Below are 22,805 nucleotides of genomic sequence, written 5' to 3' on the forward strand. Positions count from 1 at the left end.
AAGACCAGCCAACAGCACTTTAGAGATCACAGTGGTGTGTCAGATGCTTTTGGTTGGTAATAAATCTAAGAGCTGCATGATACACGGAATCAAGTGCCTTCAGGGTAGTGCTTGAGGTCTGCCTATAAATGACATCATTTTTTAAGCATTGTAAAATGCCATGCATTTTGTTTTAGAGGAATTCGGGAACAAGCTTCAACTCGTACAGATTCTGTTGAATGACGGTAAAAGCTATGTTGAGCTTTTTCAAAAGCCAAAGTAAAACTGCTGCCACTTGAGTAGAGAACAGTGTCATCTGCGAGACAGTATGGTCCACAGCGTCAAATGCCTTTGACAAGTCTACGAACACAGATGCACAATGCAACTTCTTATCCAGGGCACAGTGAATATCATCCAAAACCTTCAACGTTGCTGTAACAGTGTTGTGGCTTGACCTGAAAGCTGATTGCATACCACTCAATATATTGTTTTCCTGGTGGTAGGCCTTAAGCTGCTTATTGACTAGGGACTCCAATACTTTTGCCAAAGCAGAACATTTAGATATGGGCCAATAGTTGCTCAGTAGTGTGGGATCACGTCCTTTCACAAGAGGTAGGACAAATGCTGTTTTCCACAACTTGGGGATTACATTACATTCTAGGGTGAGGTTGAAGATGCATGTTCAAGGTTGTCTAGATCATCAGGGCCAGGGGATATATATGTATTTTTACATCAATTGCTTTCAGGGCTCTATGCACCTCTGATACAGAGAAGGTGAGAATGAGAACCTGGAGAAGAAGTGGTCAGGAGTGTCAGGTAATTTCACGGGGGATCAATTTGACCTTTAAACCCTATTAAATAATCTGCTTGCATCAAGAAAATGCTGATTAAAAGAGTTCAGAATAGAGGTTTTCTCAGTTACCACGTGAGTCCAGCAGTAGTTGTTAAGGAAGCTTTTTTTGCACTCCAAACCTTTCAATACTTGCCAAAATGTATAAGGATTATTCAGATGATCCAAAGTAGATTTTAGGTAGTGTTCTGCTTTCAGGTTTCAGGTCATAGCCACACCCTGATTCCGATTTGTGTTTAAAAGCCATCCAATCATAAGCAGAATCAGACCCTCTTGCTTTAGCCCACATAGCAGTTTGTTTTCTCTGAGAACCAAGGGTTGTCTCTGAACTTAATTCGTTATTGTTTGAAAGGGGCATTCTTGTTGCATACATCCTGGAATACTTTGTGGAAGTAAGAATAGGCAAATTCAACATCAGGGATGAATTGAACTCTATTAAAGGGCAATGTTAAAAACATCATGTAAAAATCCCTGAATTTCAAACTGCTTCCAGTTTCTTTTCATGATGAAACATGGAGGTAGTTTAGAAAATGTACCATCCCTTATACAGGCAATAGCACAGTGATCACGTGTATCATTTGCAAAAACAACACAAACATTAAAATGATGAGGAGTGTTGGTTAAAATCAATCAAAGGGGATTTCAGAGGATACATTATATTCAACCGGGTTACACTGTTAACAATCTGAGTAAGATTTTAGGTGTTCCGTAGACTCTTGAGTTGATCAGACTTGGATGTCAACCAGTCTAGGTTCAGGTCACCCATAAGCACAAATTCAGAGTTGACATACTGTGATAATAATTGAAAAATACAATCCACAGAGCCAGCAATAAGCAGACGGGGTCTTTAACAACAAGAAACAACACGATTCAAGGATGCGCAGAGATGTTTCCAAAGACAGATTTGCTCGGGTTTGGTAACCGAAGTCAAAATGGCCGCCGAGAACTTGTCTTTTATGTATATAACAACACCACCGCCAATGAACAGCTCCGGTGGCTGTCTTACAAACAGTGTTCTTGTTTCAGTGCAGTGCTAGACCTACTTTCATCTGGCATTAATATTTATCCTGCTTGCCTCCTGATGTGGAGCCGCCAACTGAATAATACACAGTCGTAATGTGGGGAGTGTTGTGGTTTGCGGCTACATAACATGCTAATGCCTTGCTCTGTGCCACGGCAGAGCACAGCAGGACTGGTGCAGTCAGCTGTTTTAATGCTGACAGCCGGGGGGGGGTCCACCTGTGTGACCTAAAAGCACACTCTCCTAAATGTAGTTCTGTCCTTGAGTTGATAGCGAAGTGTGTACTGATGCGTGTATGTGTGTGACTGGTGGATGCTGCTGGGGTGTGAATGTGAATGTGGTTTCGGGGGAATGAAGGTGGAAATGTACGACCCGTTGCAGAGGTGGAAACCATTAAGTTGAAACTTTAGCGGGAGGAAACTCCACATGATTCAAGGTTGCTGCGTTCACGTCTGTTTGACCCTACTGGTCATCTATGAACGTTTGAACGTCTTAGAAGAACGATCTGGCCTTAATTGCTATGGTCTCTTATCATCTCCATCCAGCACAGCCAGAAGAGCACTGGCCACCCCTCAGAGACTGCTTCCTCTCTAGGTTTCTTCCTAGGTTCCTGCCTTTCTAGGGAGTTTTTCCTAGCCACCGTGCTTCTACATCTGCATTGCTTGCTGGTTGGGGTTTTAGGCTGGGTTTCTGTACAGCACTTTGTGAAATCTGCTGTTGTAAAAAGGGCTTTATAAATACATGTGATTGATTGATTGATTGATTGACTCTGATCGTGGTGGCTGAGGTGAAAGCCTCAGCTGGAGCCAAGGGACCTTAGGTGAAACTCCCATCTGATTCTGGAGTGTAAAACCTCCATCTGATTTCATGAGCAGGTCCAAATCCTGCAACCCCTAACACTTTACCTTACCTAACCCTTCATGGGGGGTAGACTGTGACAAGGCTCAATATTCAAGGCCTGGTTATTTAAGCATGTTCATGAATGTTGCATTTTACCTAATGAAACTTGCATTCAGTAGCGTCTATGAATCACATGATTATGAAGGCATATATGTAGGAAAGCGTGTATTCTCATTTTAAATGCATTTGCCTTGTGCTGTACTTGTCTGTTAATGTTCTGTATTATGTCATGTTTTATGTGGACCCAGGAAGAGTAGCTAAATACACATTAAGCTGATCAACCTTGTGGATACACACAAATCTCTGCGGTAGCTTTGAGATTAGAAGGCAGTATTAGTGTGATTTCTATGTCAATAGTGGAGTGTTGAATTGACCCTCTTTCTGCCGAATGATTGTTCTCTCATCTCAGATGTAGGTCACTGGACTTATCAGATTGGATCATGAATCATATTTCAGATTCATACAGGGATGACTACTGAACCACACATATTGGGAGAGGGAGGGAGGGAGGGAGGGAGGGAGAGGGAGAGAGAGAGAGAGAGAGAGAGAGAGAGAGAGAGAGAGAGAGAGAGAGAGAGAGAGAGAGAGAGAGAGAGAGAGAGAGAGAGAGAGAGAGAGAGAGAGAGAGAGAGAGAGAGAGAGAGAGAGAGAGAGAGAGAGAGAGAGAGAGAGAGAGAGAGAGAGAGAGAGAGAGAGAGAGAGAGAGAGAGAGAGAGAGAGAGAGAGAGAGAGAGAGAGATTCGGTGTCATAGTGGGAGTGAGTATGCGCGGTTGAGGCAGGAGGAGGGAAATCCAAACTGACACAAGAGCATGCTCTACTCCGCTCAAGACGAGTATAAGAAGGTCGCTTTTATTTTCATCCATACTATATTTCTTTTGTGTGTGTGAACTTCATTAGCAAATTGTTGTTTGCTATTTTACCTGTGGCTGTGTTTCGTTGTAGTTGTACATACAGGCGTGTTCGTGTGGAACATACAAACCATTTCTGAGGGAGGGAGGGTGCCAAGATCTAAAACAGATTGTAGCTTTCACCTGGTCAGTCTGTTCCTAATATTCTGTCCACTCAGTCAGTGTACATAGTGTCAGTGTACATATACATCAGTAGTCTATACTATGGCTGTTTATTGCCCTCCTGTGGTGGTTATTTACTATCAACCCAGCATTACCATGTCATGGCACTGGGATATCCAATCTCTAACCCACTTGACAAATCACTTCATAAAGCTGCTGTTTAAATCCCAACAAGTCAATGTAAAATGTTTGAAATGTGTTGGTAACAGAAATATCATCTGATAGCTCCCATTTAGTGTCCCGTTAGACACGTTCAGGGCTGTGTGTACATAGGTTTTGAGACAGCGCTCACTTCTGATCATAACCCTGAGGTGCTGCTCCCTTGACTCGAGACGTTCTGTTTCATGATGAACGAGACAACATTTGGTGGGGTAATCATTCATTGGCTAATCATTTCAATAGAGGGTTATGATGTCGTTCTGCACACTCACTCTGAGTGGTGCTGTTGTCCAAGAGACCTATCTCGGCATCAGGCACATATAACTGCTGCTACAAGGCAACTATGCGTCAGTGACAAGACCAAGGAAGGATCATTGCGCACAGAACCATCGAAGCCGTTTTAACGGAGTACAACAGTATCTTCTTGAGCAAAGTAGATCTCTAAAATGAGCTTTTCTGTTGTATGTGAGTTTTGGATCGCATTATATATTTCCCAGATTTTGGGTAACGTTATGGATATTTTTAGGAGGATGAGCGCTGGAGAGGCTTTGAATAGCGCAGTCTGGGGTTTGCGATGGCAAGTGCGAGTCTCCATTTTGCTTGTCTGTGTACTGAGTGCGGTGAATGGACAAATTCGATATTCTGTACCAGAGGAAATGAGAAAAGGCTTGTTTGTCGGAGATGTGGCGAAAGACCTGGGTTTGGACGTAAAGAGGCTGATTTCAGGCCGGGCGCGGTTAGTTATCGACGGCAATAACCAGTATGTAGAGCTGAATCAGAACAAAGGACATCTGGTTGTTAAGGAAAGGATTGACAGGGAGAAATTATGCGGTCAGAAATCTCCGTGTAGCTTCAGTTTGGAAATGATTCTTGAAAGCCCACTTGAATTATATTCGATTACCATCGAAATTGAAGACATAAACGACAACGCACCTGTGTTTTCAAAAAAGGACATTCATCTGGAAATTGGGGAGTCTTCGCCGATTGGGACTGTTTTCTTATTAGACGGAGCCGCTGACCCTGACGTGGGTATGAACTCACTGCAAAGCTACACAGTTAAACCAACCGATCATTTTGTGCTCAAGCAACACAGTAGAGCGGATGGAAGTAAATACGCAGAAATGGTGTTGCAGTCTGGACTGGACCGTGAAAAACAGAGCGAACACTCCCTGATATTAACTGCAGCCGATGGCGGGGACCCACAGAGGTCTGGAACCGTTAAGATACACATCACTGTTCTGGATGCAAATGACAATGCGCCTGTGTTCACAGAGTCTTTGTACAAAGTCACTGTTGTAGAAAACGCGTTGGGAAGCACAGTCGTAGCCCAAGTAAGTGCCATCGATGCAGACCAAGGGTATAATGGAAATGTGACGTATTCATTTACGCATATGGAGGATGGTACGCCACCTTTGTTCCATATAGATCCACATACTGGGGAGATAAAGGTCACTGGTCACCTAGATTACGAAACGGTTCAGAATTACGAAATGAACCTTCAAGCTAAAGATCCGTGGGGTCTGACGGGCGCGAGTAAACTGGTCATTGAGATTCTAGACGTTAATGATAATAGTCCAATCATAACCATGACCTCATTTTCTGGTAAAATCCCAGAGGATAGTATTCCTGGCACAGTTGTGGCATTGATAAGTGTCCAGGATGTGGATGCTGGTCAAAATGGACAAGTGCGTTTAAGAGTCGACGAAAACCTCCCATTTAAGATAAAGACCTCGCTTAGAAACTACTACACGTTGGTAACTGAGAAGAGCTTAGACCGAGAGAAAGTGTCTCGCTACAACATCACCCTCACTGCCACTGATGAAGGTTTGCCGCCGTTATCAAGCATGAAAACGGTTGTTTTAGACATCAGTGATGTTAATGATAACGCACCAGCCTTTAGTCAAAGTGTGTATAGTACGCACGTCGTGGAAAACAATTCTCCCGGCGTTTCTGTGCTTGCGATCCAAGCAACGGATCCAGACAGGGGCCAAAACTCACGCATCTCTTATTATCTAATTGACAGTGAGCTAAACGGAAACCCAATTTCCACCTACTTTTCAATTAACTCCGAGAAAGGTGTCATTCACTCAGTGCGTTCACTTGACTATGAGCAGGTTAAAGAGTTCAAAATACTAATCAAAGCGCAAGATGGCGGCTCCCCACCCCTTAGTAGTAATACTACTGTTCTCATTTACGTACAAGATCAGAACGACAACGCGCCTCAGGTTCTGTATCCAGTCCAGACTAGCAGCTCTCTGGTGGCTGAAATGGTACCTCGTTCAGCAGATGCCGGCTATCTTGTTACTAAAGTGGTGGCTGTTGATGTGGACTCTGGGCAGAATGCCTGGCTCTCATATAAACTGCAGAAAGCGACAGACAGGGCGCTGTTTGAAGTGGGCTTACAGAATGGAGAAATAAGAACTATACGCCAAGTTAATGATAAAGATGCTGTGAAACAAAGGCTCACTGTTGTAGTGGAGGACAACGGGCAGCCCTCTCGTTCAGCTACAGTCAATGTTAACGTGGCGGTGGCGGACAGCTTCCCTGAAGTGCTCTCGGAGTTCACTGACTTTACGCACGACAAGGAGTACAATGACAACCTGACTCTTTACTTAGTCTTGGCTTTGGCTGTAGTCTCATTTCTGTTCATCACATGTTTAGTGGTTATTATATCAGTGAAAATATACAGATGGAGACAGTCTCGCATCCTCTATCATTCCAACCTCCCGGTTATTCCGTATTATCCACCGCGTTACGCAGACACTTTGGGGACAGGAACTCTACAGCACGTGTACAATTACGAGGTGTGCAGGACGACTGACTCCAGAAAGAGTGACTGTCAGTTCGCCAGACCCTGTAGTCAGAACGTACTGATAATGGACCCCAGTTCTACAGGGACGATGCAGCGGATGCAGAGTGAACAGAACATCCTGGATGAACCAGACTCCCCAATAGAGGTGAGGTTATTTGCAGTTTAATTACAATTTTCAACTATCTTCGCCTGAAGCCTCGGGGCTCATTTTCTCAGTAGCTTTAACCTTTTATATGGCATTTTTAAAGATTGTGTTTGCTGTGTTTGCTTTTTCCAATTATTTCCAACCGAGCAAAGGCTAAGTGCTGTAGCTGTTTCAGCACCACACTGCGTGGGCTGCGCCTATTTTTGTCTTGACAGCGAACAAGTGGCCTGCTCCGCTCACTCATACAGTGTATACTTTGCCTCTTTTCAGCTGTCTATTGAGCAAGTGTTCTTTTTGTGTGATGTAGGCCTACTTCATGCATAAAAATGGTTACCCTACATAGCATACCGTTTTTCAAGCGTCTAGGTAGTAGATAAAGACTTGCATTGGTAGTTAGCGATTGAAATGAAAGCCGACGTACTAATACAGTTTTTTCCACGTTTTTTTTTTTCTTGTACAAGGTACACAATCAGTCAACAACAAAACAAAATATTGGTCTTCCATTTTTACATTACAATCACCATTGTACTTATTATAATTTTTTTCCTTACAAACAAAAAATAAAAACAGGCCAGGTATTTATGAGGAAAATGGTATGTGGAGGTTATTTTGTATATGTGGCTTGGAAACGAAAATATTGTCGTTGAGCTGGGGTTGCTCTTTCACTTTTGATCAGTGGTCCTGACGCTGTCCACGGCGCTTGTGCTGGACCAACAGACCATTGCTTGTCCTGCGGTGCTTCTAGTGCATTTACAATAACCCTACATATTCTGAGTTGATATGACTCGTTTTTTTTTCAATTCATTATTTTGTCTTTTTCCTGAAGCACTTTAGAAATGCTGTAGTTTCCAATACTTTGTTTTGTTATCAAATCTTAATTTCCCTGGGCTGTGCGGTATTGAATACCTATTGACGTTTTGGTGCATGTGAAACGTGGATTTGTGTGTTTCTGCATTGCGTTTGCCGTGTTTGGACTCTGAGTGCCGCTGTTGATCAGTGATACACTCGAGACGTTAATTCTATCTCTGAGTGGCGCAGTGGGGCCCTCCTATATTCTATCTCTCTCTCACTGACAGACGCAGATAGACCTTCTGAAACGGACAGAGAGCTCTTGGCATAGACGTCCCACGGATTATTTTCATTCGTTTCTTTCGGAAATACACTCGTTTTTTTTCTTCATTTCTGGATATACAGACGAGCCATATTGTATCATTAAAGGAGTAGATATATCAGTTATCTGTTTTTTTTCGGTGGAATGGGTGATTGGTGTTCGACAGCCCGCAGAGGCGGATGGCAAGTACTGTTTTTCCTTCTTTGTCTGTGCGCCCTAGATTCCGTGACTGGACAGGCACGCTATACCATACCCGAGGAGCAGGCAGAGGGGTCGATCGTTGGAAACATTGGTAGAGATTTAGGCTTGGAGGTGAAGAGGCTAGTGTCCGGTAAAGCTCGTATTATAACCAGAGGAACTCGACAGTATGTAGATCTTAACCGAGACAAAGGGATTATCGTTGTTAAAGAGCGAATCGACCGAGAGGAGCTATGCGGACAGACTACCCCGTGTAGCTTCAGCTTTGAGCTTATTATAGAAAACCCCATTCAGTTATATCGGGTTACAGTCGAGGTTCGCGACATTAACGATAATACACCATCATTTCCAAAGGATGAAATCAGTTTGGAAATCAGTGAATCTGCCGTGTCAGGTACGCGCTTTTCTCTGGAGAGCGCCGTCGACCCAGACGTTGGCGTTAACGGTATACAAAATTACTATCTCAAACCGACAGATCATTTCCAATTAGAGGTACACAGCCTATCCAACGGTGGTAAATATATCGAGATGATTTTACAACACCCCCTGGACAGAGAGAAGCAGGAGACCCTCTCGTTGGTGCTTATAGCTACAGACGGAGGCGAGCCTCAGAGGTCTGGCACTGTCCGCATCCATATTACAGTGCTGGACGCTAACGACAATGCACCAGTGTGTGGTCAAGCAGTTTATAAAGCAGACGTTAAAGAGAGCTCTCCGAAGGGGACTTTGATAACCACCGTCAGTGGAAATGATGCAGATAAAGGAATAAACGGAGAAGTAACTTTTGCTATGGCTCATGTCTCCAAAGAAGCTAAAGAACTGTTTGAGCTGAACGTTACCACTGGAGAAATTAAATTGGTAGCGGAAGTAGATTTTGAAAAGACAAACAATTATCAATTAAATGTGCAGGCAAAAGACCACTGGGGTCTTGCCGATACTTGTAAAGTAGTTATACAAATTACCGATGAAAACGACAATGTACCCACAATACAGCTCATGTCGTTTTCTCATTCGATTTCCGAGGATTCTCCCCTTGGAACCACTGTAGCTGTTGTTAATGTAGAGGATGCAGACTCGGATGGTAACGGTATCGTTCTGTGCTCTATTAATGCAGATATCCCATTCAAAATAGAGTCATCGTTAACTGATTATTATACAATAGTCACCGAAAGTCCTTTGGATAGAGAAACGGTGTCTGAGTATAACATCACTATTACAGTTTCAGATGAAGGCTCTCCGCCTCTCTCTAGCAGTAAGAACATAACAGTTAAAGTATCAGATGTCAATGACAACCCACCCAAGTTTGTTCAACCTGAATATAGTAAATCTATTCAGGAAAACAACTCGCCAGGGTTTTCGATATTCGCAGTGAGGGCAAGTGATGCTGATTGGGGCCAAAATGCTCGTGTCTCCTACTTCCTTGATGATAAACAGGTTAACGGGTTGGCTGTGTCCTCTTTCGTCTCAGTAAACTCAGAAAATGGTGCCATTCATGCTGTTAGGTCATTCGATTACGAACAAATCAAGTCGTTTGACTTCAACGTCACTGCACGGGATGGGGGGTCTCCCCCTCTCAGTTCAGTGGTGGCTGTTAGAATTTTGGTCCAGGACCAGAATGACAACGCGCCTCAGGTTCTGTATCCAGTCCAGACTAGCAGCTCCCTGGTGGCTGAAATGGTGCCTCGTTCAGCAGATGTGGGCTATCTTGTTACTAAAGTGGTGGCTGTTGATGTGGACTCTGGACAGAATGCCTGGCTCTCGTATAAACTGCAGAAAGCGACAGACAGGGCGCTGTTTGAAGTGGGCTTACAGAATGGAGAAATAAGAACCATACGCCAAGTCAATGATAAAGATGCTGTGAAACAAAGGCTCACTGTTGTAGTGGAGGACAACGGGCAGCCCTCTCGTTCAGCTACAGTCAATGTTAACGTGGCGGTGGCGGACAGCTTCCCTGAAGTGCTCTCGGAGTTCACTGACTTTACGCACGACAAGGAGTACAATGACAACCTGACTTTTTACTTAGTCTTGGCTTTGGCTGTAGTCTCATTTCTGTTCATCACATGTTTAGTGGTTATTATATCAGTGAAAATATACAGATGGAGACAGTCTCGCATCCTCTATCATTCCAACCTCCCGGTTATTCCGTATTATCCACCGCGTTACGCAGACACTTTGGGGACAGGAACTCTACAGCACGTCTACAATTACGAGGTGTGCAGGACGACTGACTCCAGAAAGAGTGACTGTCAGTTCGCCAGACCCTGTAGTCAGAACGTACTGATAATGGACCCCAGTTCTACAGGGACGATGCAGCGGATGCAGAACGAAAAGAACATCCTGGATGAACCAGACTCCCCAATAGAGGTGAGTTAAAGTAGTTTAAATTATAGCAAATTGCGTTGGAATACATCTCAATATGTCCAATTGTGTCCTAGGAAAACATCAGTGAATGTTGAAATGTCATAAAACTTCCTTTGGTGAAGGGTGTCATGTGGCATTTTGTGCCTCCGTTTTATAGGAACATTTGATAAGTGGTGTATGCTTTCTACATCATCTATCCCTTTGTGTTCTTTCTCCTCGTGCAAATAACCTTTTTAATTTAGAATATTTGAAAGTCGGTTTGTGATTCAGAACTTTGAGAGAATATGCATGCGTTTCTCAGGTCTTTACATTGAGTGACTACCTGCTACCTATTCCTATTGTGGACTCCGAGGGCCGCTGTTGGTCTTAAAAGCAAACTTTAGTCGATTTAAATACTGCTTTACTTCCTCTGTACCGCCCATATTCTCTCATTTTGTCAGTGATTGAGGGACCATCACGAATGCCCTCTCGGGTCTCCTTTTCTCAGTGTTCTGTTTTGTCGACGCCAGCTTTCACATTGTTGGATTCTAAGACCGTCAACATCGACCAGCAGTGTTTCATCGCATTTGTATACAGCTTGTGTGGTCTTATTGGATCATGTGGATTTCGGTGCTTTGGTTTGACGCGACGGTTTCTGCCAGAAACGGGCGCTGTCTCAAACGGCAAGTACAGGCCTTTATTCTTGTTAGCCTTTTCCAGATGATTCTCGGGCAGATTCGTTATTCGATTCCAGAGGAGATGAGAAAGGGCTCGTTTGTTGGAAATGTGGCGGAGGATTTAGGAATTAACGCAAAACAAATGAAATCGGGAGGCGCTCGCATTGTTAGTGGCGACAGCAGCGAGTATATCAGGTTGGATGTAGACAAAGGGACGCTGGTCGTGGGAGAGAGGATAGACAGGGAGCAGCTTTGCGGGCAGACATCGCCCTGCAGCTTGAGCTTCGAGATGATTATGATGAATCCGATGCAGCTGCATAGTATTCTAGTAGAAATACTAGATGTTAACGACAATGCCCCCTTTTTTAACGAAAAGGAAATCCAATTAGATATCTCTGAGTCTGCTCTACCGGGGACACAGATATTGCAGGAGAGCGCGACAGATCCCGACGTTGGTATCAACGCGCTTCAAGGCTACACATTGCACCCTACCGATAATTTCAACATTAAAATCCGGACGGGTCCCGACGGCAGTAAATATGTGGAGATGTATCTGTATGCGCCTTTAGACCGAGAGGAAAATGATAAACTGCCTCTGACTTTGACGGCTGTGGATGGCGGTGAATCGCAGAGATCGGGGACACTTAAAATACAAATATCGGTGCTTGATGCCAATGATAATGTCCCTGTTTTTACACAACCTAATTTCAAGGCAACAGTAACAGAAAATGCGCTTAAAGGAACTTTAGTGACAACCATCCGCGCAACAGACAGAGACGAAGGCTCATACGGTCAAGTTACTTACTATTTTACGCGCATGTCTAATAACTTCGCAGAGCTTTTTGCGTTGCATGAAAATACAGGCGACATAACAGTCAGTGGACCAATTGATTATGAAAAAAATAAACACTACGAACTTGGCGTACAAGCCAAAGACCAAGGAGGACAAAGTGCTTCCACAAAAGTAATAATTGACGTTATTGATGTGAACGACAATGTCCCCTTGATTACACTGACGTCATTCTCTAGTCCAGTCTCCGAGGATGCGATTAGTGGCACTACCGTGGCTATAATACATGTCAAAGACATAGATTCTGATAAAAACGGAAAGGTAGATTGTTCGATAAATACTAAGATCCCGTTTGCCATCCAGTCGTCTTTAAAGAGCTATTACACCCTTGTCACAGATGGTGTTTTAGACAGAGAGCGCAATGTCGAATATAACATCACATTCACAGCCGTAGATGAGGGCACCCCGCCCCTCTCGGCGAGTAAAACCATCACACTGAGAATCTCAGATGTTAATGACAATGCGCCCGTATTTGAGCTGAGTTTATACACTGCTAATGTAATGGAAAACAACTCTCCGGGGGTCTCAGTGTTTTCGGTGAGGGCCCACGACTTAGATTGTGGTCAAAATGCGCGTGTGTCCTACCTGCTCATAGAATCTCAATTAAATGGAAATCCAATATCGTCATACATCTCCGTTAATGCAGAGACGGGTGTCATCCAGGCGGTGCGCTCCTTCGATTATGAACAAACTAAATCATTTGAGATGTATATCAAAGCTCAAGATGGAGGCTCCCCTCCTCTCAGCAGCAATGCCTCAGTCAAAATGAGTATCCAGGACCAGAACGACAACGCGCCTCAGGTTCTGTACCCAGTCCAGACTAGCAGCTCTCTGGTGGCTGAAATGGTGCCTCGTTCAGCAGATGTGGGCTATCTTGTTACTAAAGTGGTGGCTGTTGATGTGGACTCTGGACAGAATGCCTGGCTCTCGTATAAACTGCAGAAAGCGACAGACAGGGCGCTGTTTGAAGTGGGTTCACAGAATGGAGAAATAAGAACTATACGCCAAGTGAATGATAAAGATGCTGTGAAACAAAGGCTCACTGTTGTAGTGGAGGACAACGGGCAGCCCTCTCGTTCAGCTACAGTCAATGTTAACGTGGCGGTGGCGGACAGCTTCCCTGAAGTGCTCTCGGAGTTCACTGACTTTACGCACGACAAGGAGTACAATGACAACCTGACTTTTTACTTAGTCTTGGCTTTGGCTGTAGTCTCATTTCTGCTCATCACATGTTTAGTGGTTATTATATCAGTGAAAATATACAGATGGAGACAGTCTCGCATCCTCTATCATTCCAACCTCCCGGTTATTCCGTATTATCCACCGCGTTACGCAGACACTTTGGGGACAGGAACTCTACAGCACGTGTACAATTACGAGGTGTGCAGGACGACTGACTCCAGAAAGAGTGACTGTCAGTTCGCCAGACCCTGTAGTCAGAACGTACTGATAATGGACCCCAGTTCTACAGGGACGATGCAGCGGATGCAGAACGAAAAGAACATCCTGGATGAACCAGACTCCCCACTAGAGGTGAGTTAATTGGAATTCAAACGAAGTAGCTCATGTTGTTTGAGTACGTCTTTACAATATTCCTTCATTTTACATGTTGAACTATTTTCCCCGATGTTCTTACTGTTTTTTAATCGTTAACTCAGAGATTGGGTTACTCTCTCTTTGTAATTTAATAGGGGTAAACAAGGGTTATGTATTTATTTTTGCTAACATATAAAAAGGTTTATGTTCCTGTTTTATGTCTGCTGAGTTTTTGTAAATGTAACCTATTTCGAACAGAGCATAAAGTGCTTGTGAGATGTTGATCGTTCTGTAGCGCTGTCATGCCGTTTCACCACCTCCATGTATGGACAAGAACCCACGTCTTTATAGCAGCAGACCGCTGCTTCACTCTCTCACACTGTAATATCCCTGGATCTTACCGTAGTCTACAATGTCGCTATAGATTGTAGCGTTTACCAAGCATATTACTGTCAACATACATCGGTATTGGTTTGTTGTCTTGAGTCATGGTTTGGATGGGTGTTCCGTTGACTTGTTTTTACGCACGATCCAATCTGATAGTTAATGGGTTAGGATACTTTTCCCCCCTATGTTATAAAATGGAAGTTTCTTTCCTTTGTTGGTCAAGCTTTGTAGTGATGAACCTTCCATATATTTATATTGAAAAAGTGAAGTGTTTACCAAGTGATTTGTATATAGATTCTTTTGGAAAGAAAATAATTCTGTCCAGTGTTTAATCAGTTGGGAAAAGTTTTAGATGTCCAAGTGTCTTATGATGTTCATGTTTTGGACTCTGAGGGCCGCTGTTGATCAGTGAAATAAATTCTGTCCAGTGTTGTCAGTCAGTGGAGTCCCCTCCCATATCACTGCGCTCTAGCAGAGGAGACGGAGAGACTGACACACTCGTTTTGATCCAGAGATAAGAAAAGGACAGGGAAAATAGGCTGGATTGGAACGAAACATCGAATAGTATTTGCTCACCATTTTTGAGGATATCATATAAGAAACATTCGTGTGGATGTTATTCTTGGTTGGCTATGGAATTTAAAGGATTCCGTCAACCTACAACATGGCGTTTGTGTGGGCTGCAGTGGCAAGTACACATTTTTCTCCTGTATCTAAGTCATGTTGTCTGTGGACAAATCCGGTATTCCATTCCGGAGGAGATGAAGAAAGGCTCTCTTATCGGTAACGTAGCTCAAGACCTGGGGTTAGATTTGAAACGGCTCCGAGCGGGCAGGGCTCGTATCGTGACCGGAGAAAGCATTCAGTACACGGAGCTGAAGACAGACAAAGGGATTCTAGTCGTGAGCGAGAGAATAGACCGAGAGCAGCTTTGTGGTGACGTCACACCGTGTAGCTTTAGCTTCGAAATGATTCTAGAAAATCCGATGGAGCTCCATCGTATTACTGTGGAGATTCTAGATGTAAACGATCATGCTCCTGCTTTTCCAAATAAATATATACATTTTGAAATCAGCGAATCGGCTACCGTTGGATCACGATTTCTATTAGAAAGTGCAGAGGACAATGATGTAGGGCTCAACGCCCTACAGAATTACATTTTGACTCCGAACGATAATTTCATTCTCAAGCAACATACGAATCCAGACGGTAGTAAATACGCTGAGATGGTTCTCCAGAAACCGTTAGACAGAGAGGAGCATCCTCGTCTCTCTTTAAAGCTAATCGCTGTAGACGGTGGAAATCCACAGAGATCTGGCTCAGTAAATATAGAGATCACTGTCCTAGATGTAAATGACAATGCGCCTGTGTTTAACCAGTCAGTGTACAGGGCTACTGTGATGGAAAACGCTCCAAAAGGGACATATATCACAGCCGTGAATGCCAGTGACGCAGACCGCGACACAAACGGACAAATAACATTCAGTTTTTCGAAGTTGAAGGGCAGTATAGAGGATATGTTTGTCATAGATCAAAACTCAGGAATCATATCTGTTTCGGGTCAGATAGATTTCGAGAAAGATAAGAAATATGAAGTTAGAGTTGAAGCTAAAGACCAGGGAGGTTTAACAGACTCGAGTAAAGTTGTCATTGAAGTTATTGATGTTAATGACAACGCACCAGTTATAAACGTCATGTCTTTCTCCAGCCCTGTGTCTGAAGATGCTCCTCCTGGCACCACTATTGCTATTATAAATGTTAAAGATAATGATTCAGAGAGAAACGGACAGATTACATGCTCTATAGATACTAACCTTCCATTTAAGATCAAATCCTCATTGACTAATTACTACAATTTGATAACAGATTCGATTTTTGACCGAGAAGCGGTGCCCGAATACAACATAACTATTACAGCAACAGATTCTGGTTCGCCTCCTCTCTCCAGCGCCAGGACTTTACACCTTAGAATCTCTGATGTAAATGACAATGCCCCATTGTTCGACAAAGGACCCTACTCTGCTTACGTCACAGAGAATAACTCTCCTGGAATGTCCATATTTACTGTCAGCGCGCGGGACTCTGACTGGAATCAGAACGCGAGAATATCGTACCTGTTGGAGGACACGCAGATCAGTGGAACTCCAGTCTCTACTTATATATCAATTAACTCTGAAACAGGAGTTTTACATGCGGTGCGCTCCTTTGATTATGAACAAATAAAACAGCTTAAACTCGTGGTTAAGGCGCAGGATGGAGGCTCTCCTCCACTCAGTAGCAATGTGAGTATCAACATCTTCATCCAAGATCAGAACGACAACGCGCCTCAGGTTCTGTACCCAGTCCAGACTAGCAGCTCTCTGGTGGCTGAAATGGTGCCTCGTTCAGCAGATGTGGGCTATCTTGTTACTAAAGTGGTGGCTGTTGATGTGGACTCTGGACAGAATGCCTGGCTCTCGTATAAACTGCAGAAAGCGACAGACAGGGCGCTGTTTGAAGTGGGATTACAGAATGGAGAAATAAGAACCATACGCCAAGTGAATGATAAAGATGCTGTGAAACAAAGGCTCACTGTTGTAGTGGAGGACAACGGGCAGCCCTCTCGTTCAGCTACAGTCAATGTTAACGTGGCGGTGGCGGACAGCTTCCCTGAAGTGCTCTCGGAGTTCACTGACTTTACGCACGACAAGGAATACAATGACAACCTGACTCTTTACTTAGTCTTGGCTTTGGCTGTAGTCTCATTTCTGTTCATCACATGTTTAGTGGTTATTATATCAGTGAAAATATACAGATGGAGACAGTCTCGCATCCTCTATCATTCCAACCTCCCGGTTATTCCGTATTATCCACCGCGTTACGCAGACACTTTGGGGACAGGAACTCTACAGCACGTGTACAATTACGAGGTGTGCAGGACGACTGACTCCAGAAAGAGTGACTGTCAGTTCGCCAGACCCTGTAGTCAGAACGTACTGATAATGGACCCCAGTTCTACAGGGACGATGCAGCGGATGCAGAGTGAAAAGAACATCCTGGATGAACCAGACTCTCCATTAGAGGTGAGTTTATTGCCATTTAAATAATGAAGTACATTTTGTTTGAGTAGTTACATATTTACAATTAGCCTTTTTTAAATGACGAACTATTTCCTACGGCTGTCTTACTCTTATTGTCGGTTTCTCATTGGTTGGGTTGCTCTCTCTTTGTAATTTTATCGCGGTAAATCATGGATTATGTATTTTTTTGTTACCTATGAAGAGGTTTAGGCTCGTGTTGTATGTCTGCTGAGCTTGTAGAAATGTATTTCGAACTGAGCAGAAGTGCGTGTGATATATTGGTCATTCGGTAGCGCTGTAATGCGGTTTCAGCACCACCCTTTATGGACAGTGACACTTCTGTCTTCATAGCAGCAGAGGGCGGCTTCGCTCTCTCACACTGTGTACAGTGTATTAGCCCTGGTTCTTACCTCTTTCTATAATGTCACTACACTTTTTAGCATTTACCAATCATTTTACTGTGAACATACATAGGTTACGGTTTGGACGGCTGTTATATTGACTTTATTACCCCTGTCCAATATGAGGTTGATGAAATGGTGTAATCTTTTGGAAGGCATTAAAATGGTAGTTTTTTCCCACCTTTGTTGGTCATAGCATTGTAATGATGAACCTTGCATTGATTTCGATTGCAGAAAGTGAAGTGTTTAGCTAGTGATTCGGATATAGATTATTTTGGAAAGAAAATAATGCTGTCCAGTGTTTAATCACTTCTGAACGGTTTTAGATGTTCCAGTGTCTTATGATGTTCATGTTTTGGACTCTGAGGGCCGCTGTTGATCGGTGAAATCATTTCTGTCCGTTGTCAATAAGTGTAGTCCCCTCCCCTATCACTGCGCTCGACCACCGGAGGCGGAGAGACTCTGCGCTTCATACGAAGCGGGGCGCGACCGAGATAGACACACTCGTTTTGATTCATCGATTAAAATAAGGGCAGCGAATATAGCCTGGATTGAAACGAAACATCGAATAGTATTTGCTCACAATTTTTGAGAATACACAATAAGACATTTACTTGTGGATTTTATTCTTTGTTGGCTATGGAATTTAAAGGACTTCTTCAACCTAAAACATGGCGTTTGTGTGGACTGCGGTGGCAAGTACTTATTTTTCTCCTGTATCTCAATCATATTGTCAGAGGCCAAATCCGGTATTCCATTCCGGAGGAGATGAAGAAAGGCTCTCTTATCGGTAACGTAGCTCAAGACCTGGGGTTAGATTTGAAACGGCTCCGGGCGGGCCGGGCTCGTATCGTGACCGGAGAAAGCGTTCAGTACACAGAGCTGAAGACAGACAAAGGGATTCTAGTCGTGAGTGAGAGAATAGACCGTGAACAGCTTTGTGGCGACGTCACACCGTGTAGCTTCAGCTTCGAAATCATTCTAGAAAATCCTATTGAACTGCATCGTGTTGTTGTGGAAATTCTTGATGTGAATGATCATGCCCCGACCTTCCAAAATAGTGACTTAAAATTAGAAATAAGTGAGTCAGCCACTATAGGTGCGCGCTTTATATTAGAGAGCGCAGAGGACCCCGACGTAGGCGTTAATGATTTACAGAAATATGTATTAACACCAAATGACAATTTTGTTTTAAAACAACTTGCCAATCCAGATGGTAGTAAATACGCTGAGATGATTCTTCAGAAACCGTTAGATAGAGAAGAGAATCCTCGTCTCTCTTTAAAGCTAATCGCTGTAGACGGTGGAAATCCACAGAGATCTGGCTCAGTAAATATAGAGATCACTGTCCTAGATGTAAATGACAATGCGCCTGTGTTTAACCAGTCAGTGTACAGGGCTACTGTGATGGAAAACGCTCCAAAAGACACCTATATCACCACCGTGAATGCCAGCGATGCCGACAGTGGATCAAATGGACAAATAACATACAGTTTTTCAAAATTGAAGGGTAGCATAGCGGATATATTTGTCATAGATAAGGATATAGGAATCATATCCGTTTTGGGGCATATCGATTTTGAAAAAGATAAGAAATATGATATTAGAGTAGAGGCTAAAGACCAGGGCGGATTCACAGACACCAGCCAAATTGTCATTGAAGTTATTGATGTTAATGACAACGCACCAGTTATAAACGTCATGTCTTTCTCCAGCCCTGTGTCTGAAGATGCTCCTCCTGGAACTACGATAGCCGTTATTAACGTCAAAGACGCTGATTCAGAGAGGAACGGACAGATTACATGCACTACAAATACTAACCTCCCGTTCAAGATCAAATCGTCGATAACAAGTTATTACAATTTGATCTCTGATAAAGGTTTTGACCGAGAAACGACTCCAGAATACAACATAACAATTACAGCGACAGATTCTGGTTCGCCTCCTCTCTCCAGCGCCAGAACTTTACACCTTAGAATCTCTGATGTAAATGATAATGCCCCATTGTTTCATCAGAGCTCATACTCTGCTTATGTCACAGAGAATAACTCTCCTGGAATGTCCATATTTACTGTCAGCGCGCGGGACTCTGACTGGAATCAGAACGCGAGAATATCGTACCTGTTGGAGGACACGCAGATCAGTGGAACTCCAGTCTCTACTTATATATCAATTAACTCTGAAACAGGAGTTTTACATGCGGTGCGCTCCTTTGATTATGAACAAATAAAACATCTTAAACTCTCCGTTAAGGCGCAAGATGGAGGCTCTCCTCCACTCAGTAGCAATGTGACTGTGAAAATAATGATCCAGGACCAGAACGACAACGCTCCTCAGGTTCTGTACCCAGTCCAGACTAGCAGTTCTCTGGTGGCTGAAATGGTACCTCGTTCAGCAGATGTGGGCTATCTTGTTACTAAAGTGGTGGCTGTTGATGTGGACTCTGGACAGAATGCCTGGCTCTCCTATAAACTGCAGAAAGCGACAGACAGGGCGCTGTTTGAAGTGGGTTCACAGAATGGAGAAATAAGAACTATACGCCAAGTCAATGATAAAGATGCTGTGAAACAAAGGCTCACTGTTGTAGTGGAGGACAACGGGCAGCCCTCTCGTTCAGCTACAGTCAATGTTAACGTGGCGGTGGCGGACAGCTTCCCTGAAGTGCTCTCGGAGTTCACTGACTTTACGCACGACAAGGAGTACAATGACAACCTGACTTTTTACTTAGTCTTGGCTTTGGCTGTAGTCTCATTTCTGTTCATCACATGTTTAGTGGTTATTATATCAGTGAAAATATACAGATGGAGGCAGTCTCGCATCCTCTATCATTCCAACCTCCCGGTTATTCCGTATTATCCACCGCGTTACGCAGACACTTTGGGGACAGGAACTCTACAGCACGTGTACAATTACGAGGTGTGCAGGACGACTGACTCCAGAAAGAGTGACTGTCAGTTCACCAGACCCTGTAGTCAGAACGTACTGATAATGGACCCCAGTTCTACAGGGACGATGCAGCGGATGCAGAACGAAAAGAACATCCTGGATGAACCAGACTCCCCATTAGAGGTGAGTTTATTGGAGTTTAACAAAGTACCTTTTTTTTTGGAGTACATCTTAAAAATGTAATTTATTTTATATTTGCAACTATTTTCATCTGGTGCCTGACACTTTTTCTGTATCTCAGAGGTTGGGTTGCTCTCTCTTCGCAATATTACAGTGTTATTTCAAGGATAATGTATACTGCTCAAAAAAATAAAGGGAACACTTAAACAACACATCCTAGATCTGAATGAAATAAATAATCTTATTAAATACTTTTTTCTTTACATAGTTGAATGTGCTGACAACAAAATCACACAAAAATAATCAATGGAAATCCAATTTATCAACCCATGGAGGTCTGGATTTGGAGTCACACTCAAAATTAAAGTGGAAAACCACACTACAGGCTGATCCAACTTTGATGTAATGTCCTTAAAACAAGTCAAAATGAGGCTCAGCAGTGTGTGTGGCCTCCACGTGCCTGTATGACCTCCCTACAACGCCTGGGCATGCTCCTGATGAGGTGGCAGATGGTCTCCTGAGGGATCTCCTCCCAGACCTGGACTAAAGCATCTGCCAACTCCTGGACAGTCTGTGGTGCAACGTGGCGTTGGTGGATGGAGCGAGACATGATGTCCCAGATGTGCTCAATTGGATTCAGGTCTGGGGAACGGGCGGGCCAGTCCATAGCATCAATGCCTTCCTCTTGCAGGAACTGCTGACACACTCCAGCCACATGAGGTCTAGCATTGTCTTGCATTAGGAGGAACCCAGGGCCAACCGCACCAGCATATAGTCTCACAAGGGGTCTGAGGATCTCATCTCAGTACCTAATGGCAGTCAGGCTACCTCTGGCAAGCACATGGAGGGCTGTGCTCCCCCCCAAAGAAATGCCACCCCACACCATGACTGACCCACTGCCAAACCGGTCATGCTGGAGGATGTTGCAGGCAGCAGAATGTTCTCCACGGCATCTCCAGACACTGTCACGTCTGTCACATGCTCAGTGTGAACCTGCTTTCATCTGTGAAGAGCACAGGGCGCCAGTGGCGAATTTGCCAATCTTGGTGTTCTCTGGCAAATGCCAAACGTCCTGCACGGTGTTGGGCTGTAAGCACAACCCCCACCTGTGGACGTCGGGCCCTCATACCACCCTCATGGAGTCTGTTTCTGACCGTTTGAGCAGACACATGCACATTTGTGGCCTGCTGGAGGTCATTTTGCAGGGCTCTGGCAGTGCTTCTCCTGCTCCTCCTTGCACAAAGGCGGAGGTAGCGGTCCTGCTGCTGGGTTGTTGCCCTCCTACGGCCTCCTCCACGTCTCCTGATGTACGGGCCTGTCTCCTGGTAGCGCCTCCATGCTCTGGACACTACGCTGACAGACACAGCAAACCTTCTTGCCACAGCTCGCATTGATGTGCCATCCTGGATGAGCTGCACTACCTGAGCCACTTGTGTGGGTTGTAGACTACGTCTCATGCTACCACTAGAGTGAAAGCACCACCAGCATTCAAAAGTGACCAAAACATCAGCCAGGAAGCATAGGAACTGAGAAGTGGTCTGTGGTCACCACCTGCAGAACCACTCCTTTATTGGGGGTGTCTTGCTAATTGCCTATAATTTCCACCTGTTGTCTATTCCATTTGCACAACAGCATGTGAAATTTATTGTCAATCAGTGTTGCTTCCTAAGTGGACAGTTTGATTTCACAGAAGTGTGATTGACTTGGAGTTACATTGTGTTGTTTAAGTGTTCCCTTTATTTTTTTGAGCAGTGTATTTATTTATTTTCCTATGAAAAGGTTTTGGCTCGTGTTGTATGTCTGCTGAGTTGTATGTCTGCTGAGCTTGTTGAAATGTATTTCGAACTGAGCAGAAGTGCTTGTGATATATTGGTCATTCTGTAGCGCTGTAATGCAGTTTCAGAACCACCCTGTGAGGACAGCGACCCTCCTGTCTTTATTGCAGAAGGGTGCTGCTTCGCTCTCTCACGCAGTGTAGTATTCCTGGTTCTTACATCAGTCTATTGGACAAATGTCGCTATAGATTTTAGCATTTACGAATCATATTACTTTCAACATAGGCCCTATTAGTTTTGGTTTGTAGTGTTCTGTCGTAGTTTGGACGGTTGTGGAATCCTCTTTTTCGCACGATTCATTCTGAAGTTGATGGGGTGGTGGAATTAATTGGTAGGCTATAAAATTGTCGGTATTTTTATTTTTTTTTCATATAATTGTAGAGATGAAACATGTATTTATTTCGATTG

General features: G+C 43.9%; 5 protein-coding genes across 7 annotated transcripts in view; all 5 read left to right on the top strand.

The window, feature by feature from the left end:
• The window catches only part of LOC106604876 (protocadherin gamma-C5), a 190,867-nt gene that overhangs the window by 21,788 nt on the left and 146,274 nt on the right, over positions 1-22,805 (top strand). Inside the window, exon 1 of one of the 3 annotated variants that reach the window (XM_014199974.2) lies at positions 14,523-17,098. The exons of 1 other annotated variant lie outside the window; for it this stretch is intronic. In XM_014199974.2, the coding sequence (XP_014055449.2) occupies positions 14,669-17,098 (2,430 nt within the window). In that variant the 5' untranslated portion in view covers positions 14,523-14,668. Of the gene's footprint in view, positions 1-14,522; positions 17,099-22,805 lie in introns of those variants that run through there. One more of the 3 variants, XM_045718194.1, reaches the window with a different exon arrangement.
• Positions 4,412-6,973, top strand: LOC106604822 (protocadherin beta-16). The gene has a single exon (XM_014199868.2). The coding sequence runs from the start codon at positions 4,427-4,429 to the stop codon at positions 6,956-6,958; it is 2,532 nt and encodes an 843-aa protein (XP_014055343.2). The 5' UTR covers positions 4,412-4,426; the 3' UTR covers positions 6,959-6,973.
• On the top strand, positions 7,839-10,634 carry LOC123743102 (protocadherin beta-16-like). The gene has a single exon (XM_045718216.1). The coding sequence runs from the start codon at positions 8,193-8,195 to the stop codon at positions 10,617-10,619; it is 2,427 nt and encodes an 808-aa protein (XP_045574172.1). The 5' UTR covers positions 7,839-8,192; the 3' UTR covers positions 10,620-10,634.
• On the top strand, positions 11,053-13,670 carry LOC106611805 (protocadherin gamma-A2-like). Its single transcript, XM_045718215.1, has one exon. The coding sequence runs from the start codon at positions 11,205-11,207 to the stop codon at positions 13,653-13,655; it is 2,451 nt and encodes an 816-aa protein (XP_045574171.1). The 5' UTR covers positions 11,053-11,204; the 3' UTR covers positions 13,656-13,670.
• On the top strand, positions 17,830-20,640 carry LOC123743098 (protocadherin gamma-A11-like). The gene has a single exon (XM_045718211.1). The coding sequence runs from the start codon at positions 18,136-18,138 to the stop codon at positions 20,623-20,625; it is 2,490 nt and encodes an 829-aa protein (XP_045574167.1). The 5' UTR covers positions 17,830-18,135; the 3' UTR covers positions 20,626-20,640.

This window comes from Salmo salar, chromosome ssa05 (genome assembly GCF_905237065.1).
Source record: "Salmo salar chromosome ssa05, Ssal_v3.1, whole genome shotgun sequence".
In the NCBI taxonomy this organism is placed as follows: domain Eukaryota; kingdom Metazoa; phylum Chordata; class Actinopteri; order Salmoniformes; family Salmonidae; genus Salmo; species Salmo salar.

What these genes read in the sequence shown, in the direction of transcription:
- LOC123743098 (XM_045718211.1), top strand. Translation starts at nt 18,136, where the DNA reads ATGGAATTTAAAGGACTTCTTCAACCTAAAACATGGCGTTTGTGTGGA.
- LOC106611805 (XM_045718215.1), top strand. Translation starts at nt 11,205, where the DNA reads ATGTGGATTTCGGTGCTTTGGTTTGACGCGACGGTTTCTGCCAGAAAC.
- LOC106604822 (XM_014199868.2), top strand. Translation starts at nt 4,427, where the DNA reads ATGAGCTTTTCTGTTGTATGTGAGTTTTGGATCGCATTATATATTTCC.
- LOC123743102 (XM_045718216.1), top strand. Translation starts at nt 8,193, where the DNA reads ATGGGTGATTGGTGTTCGACAGCCCGCAGAGGCGGATGGCAAGTACTG.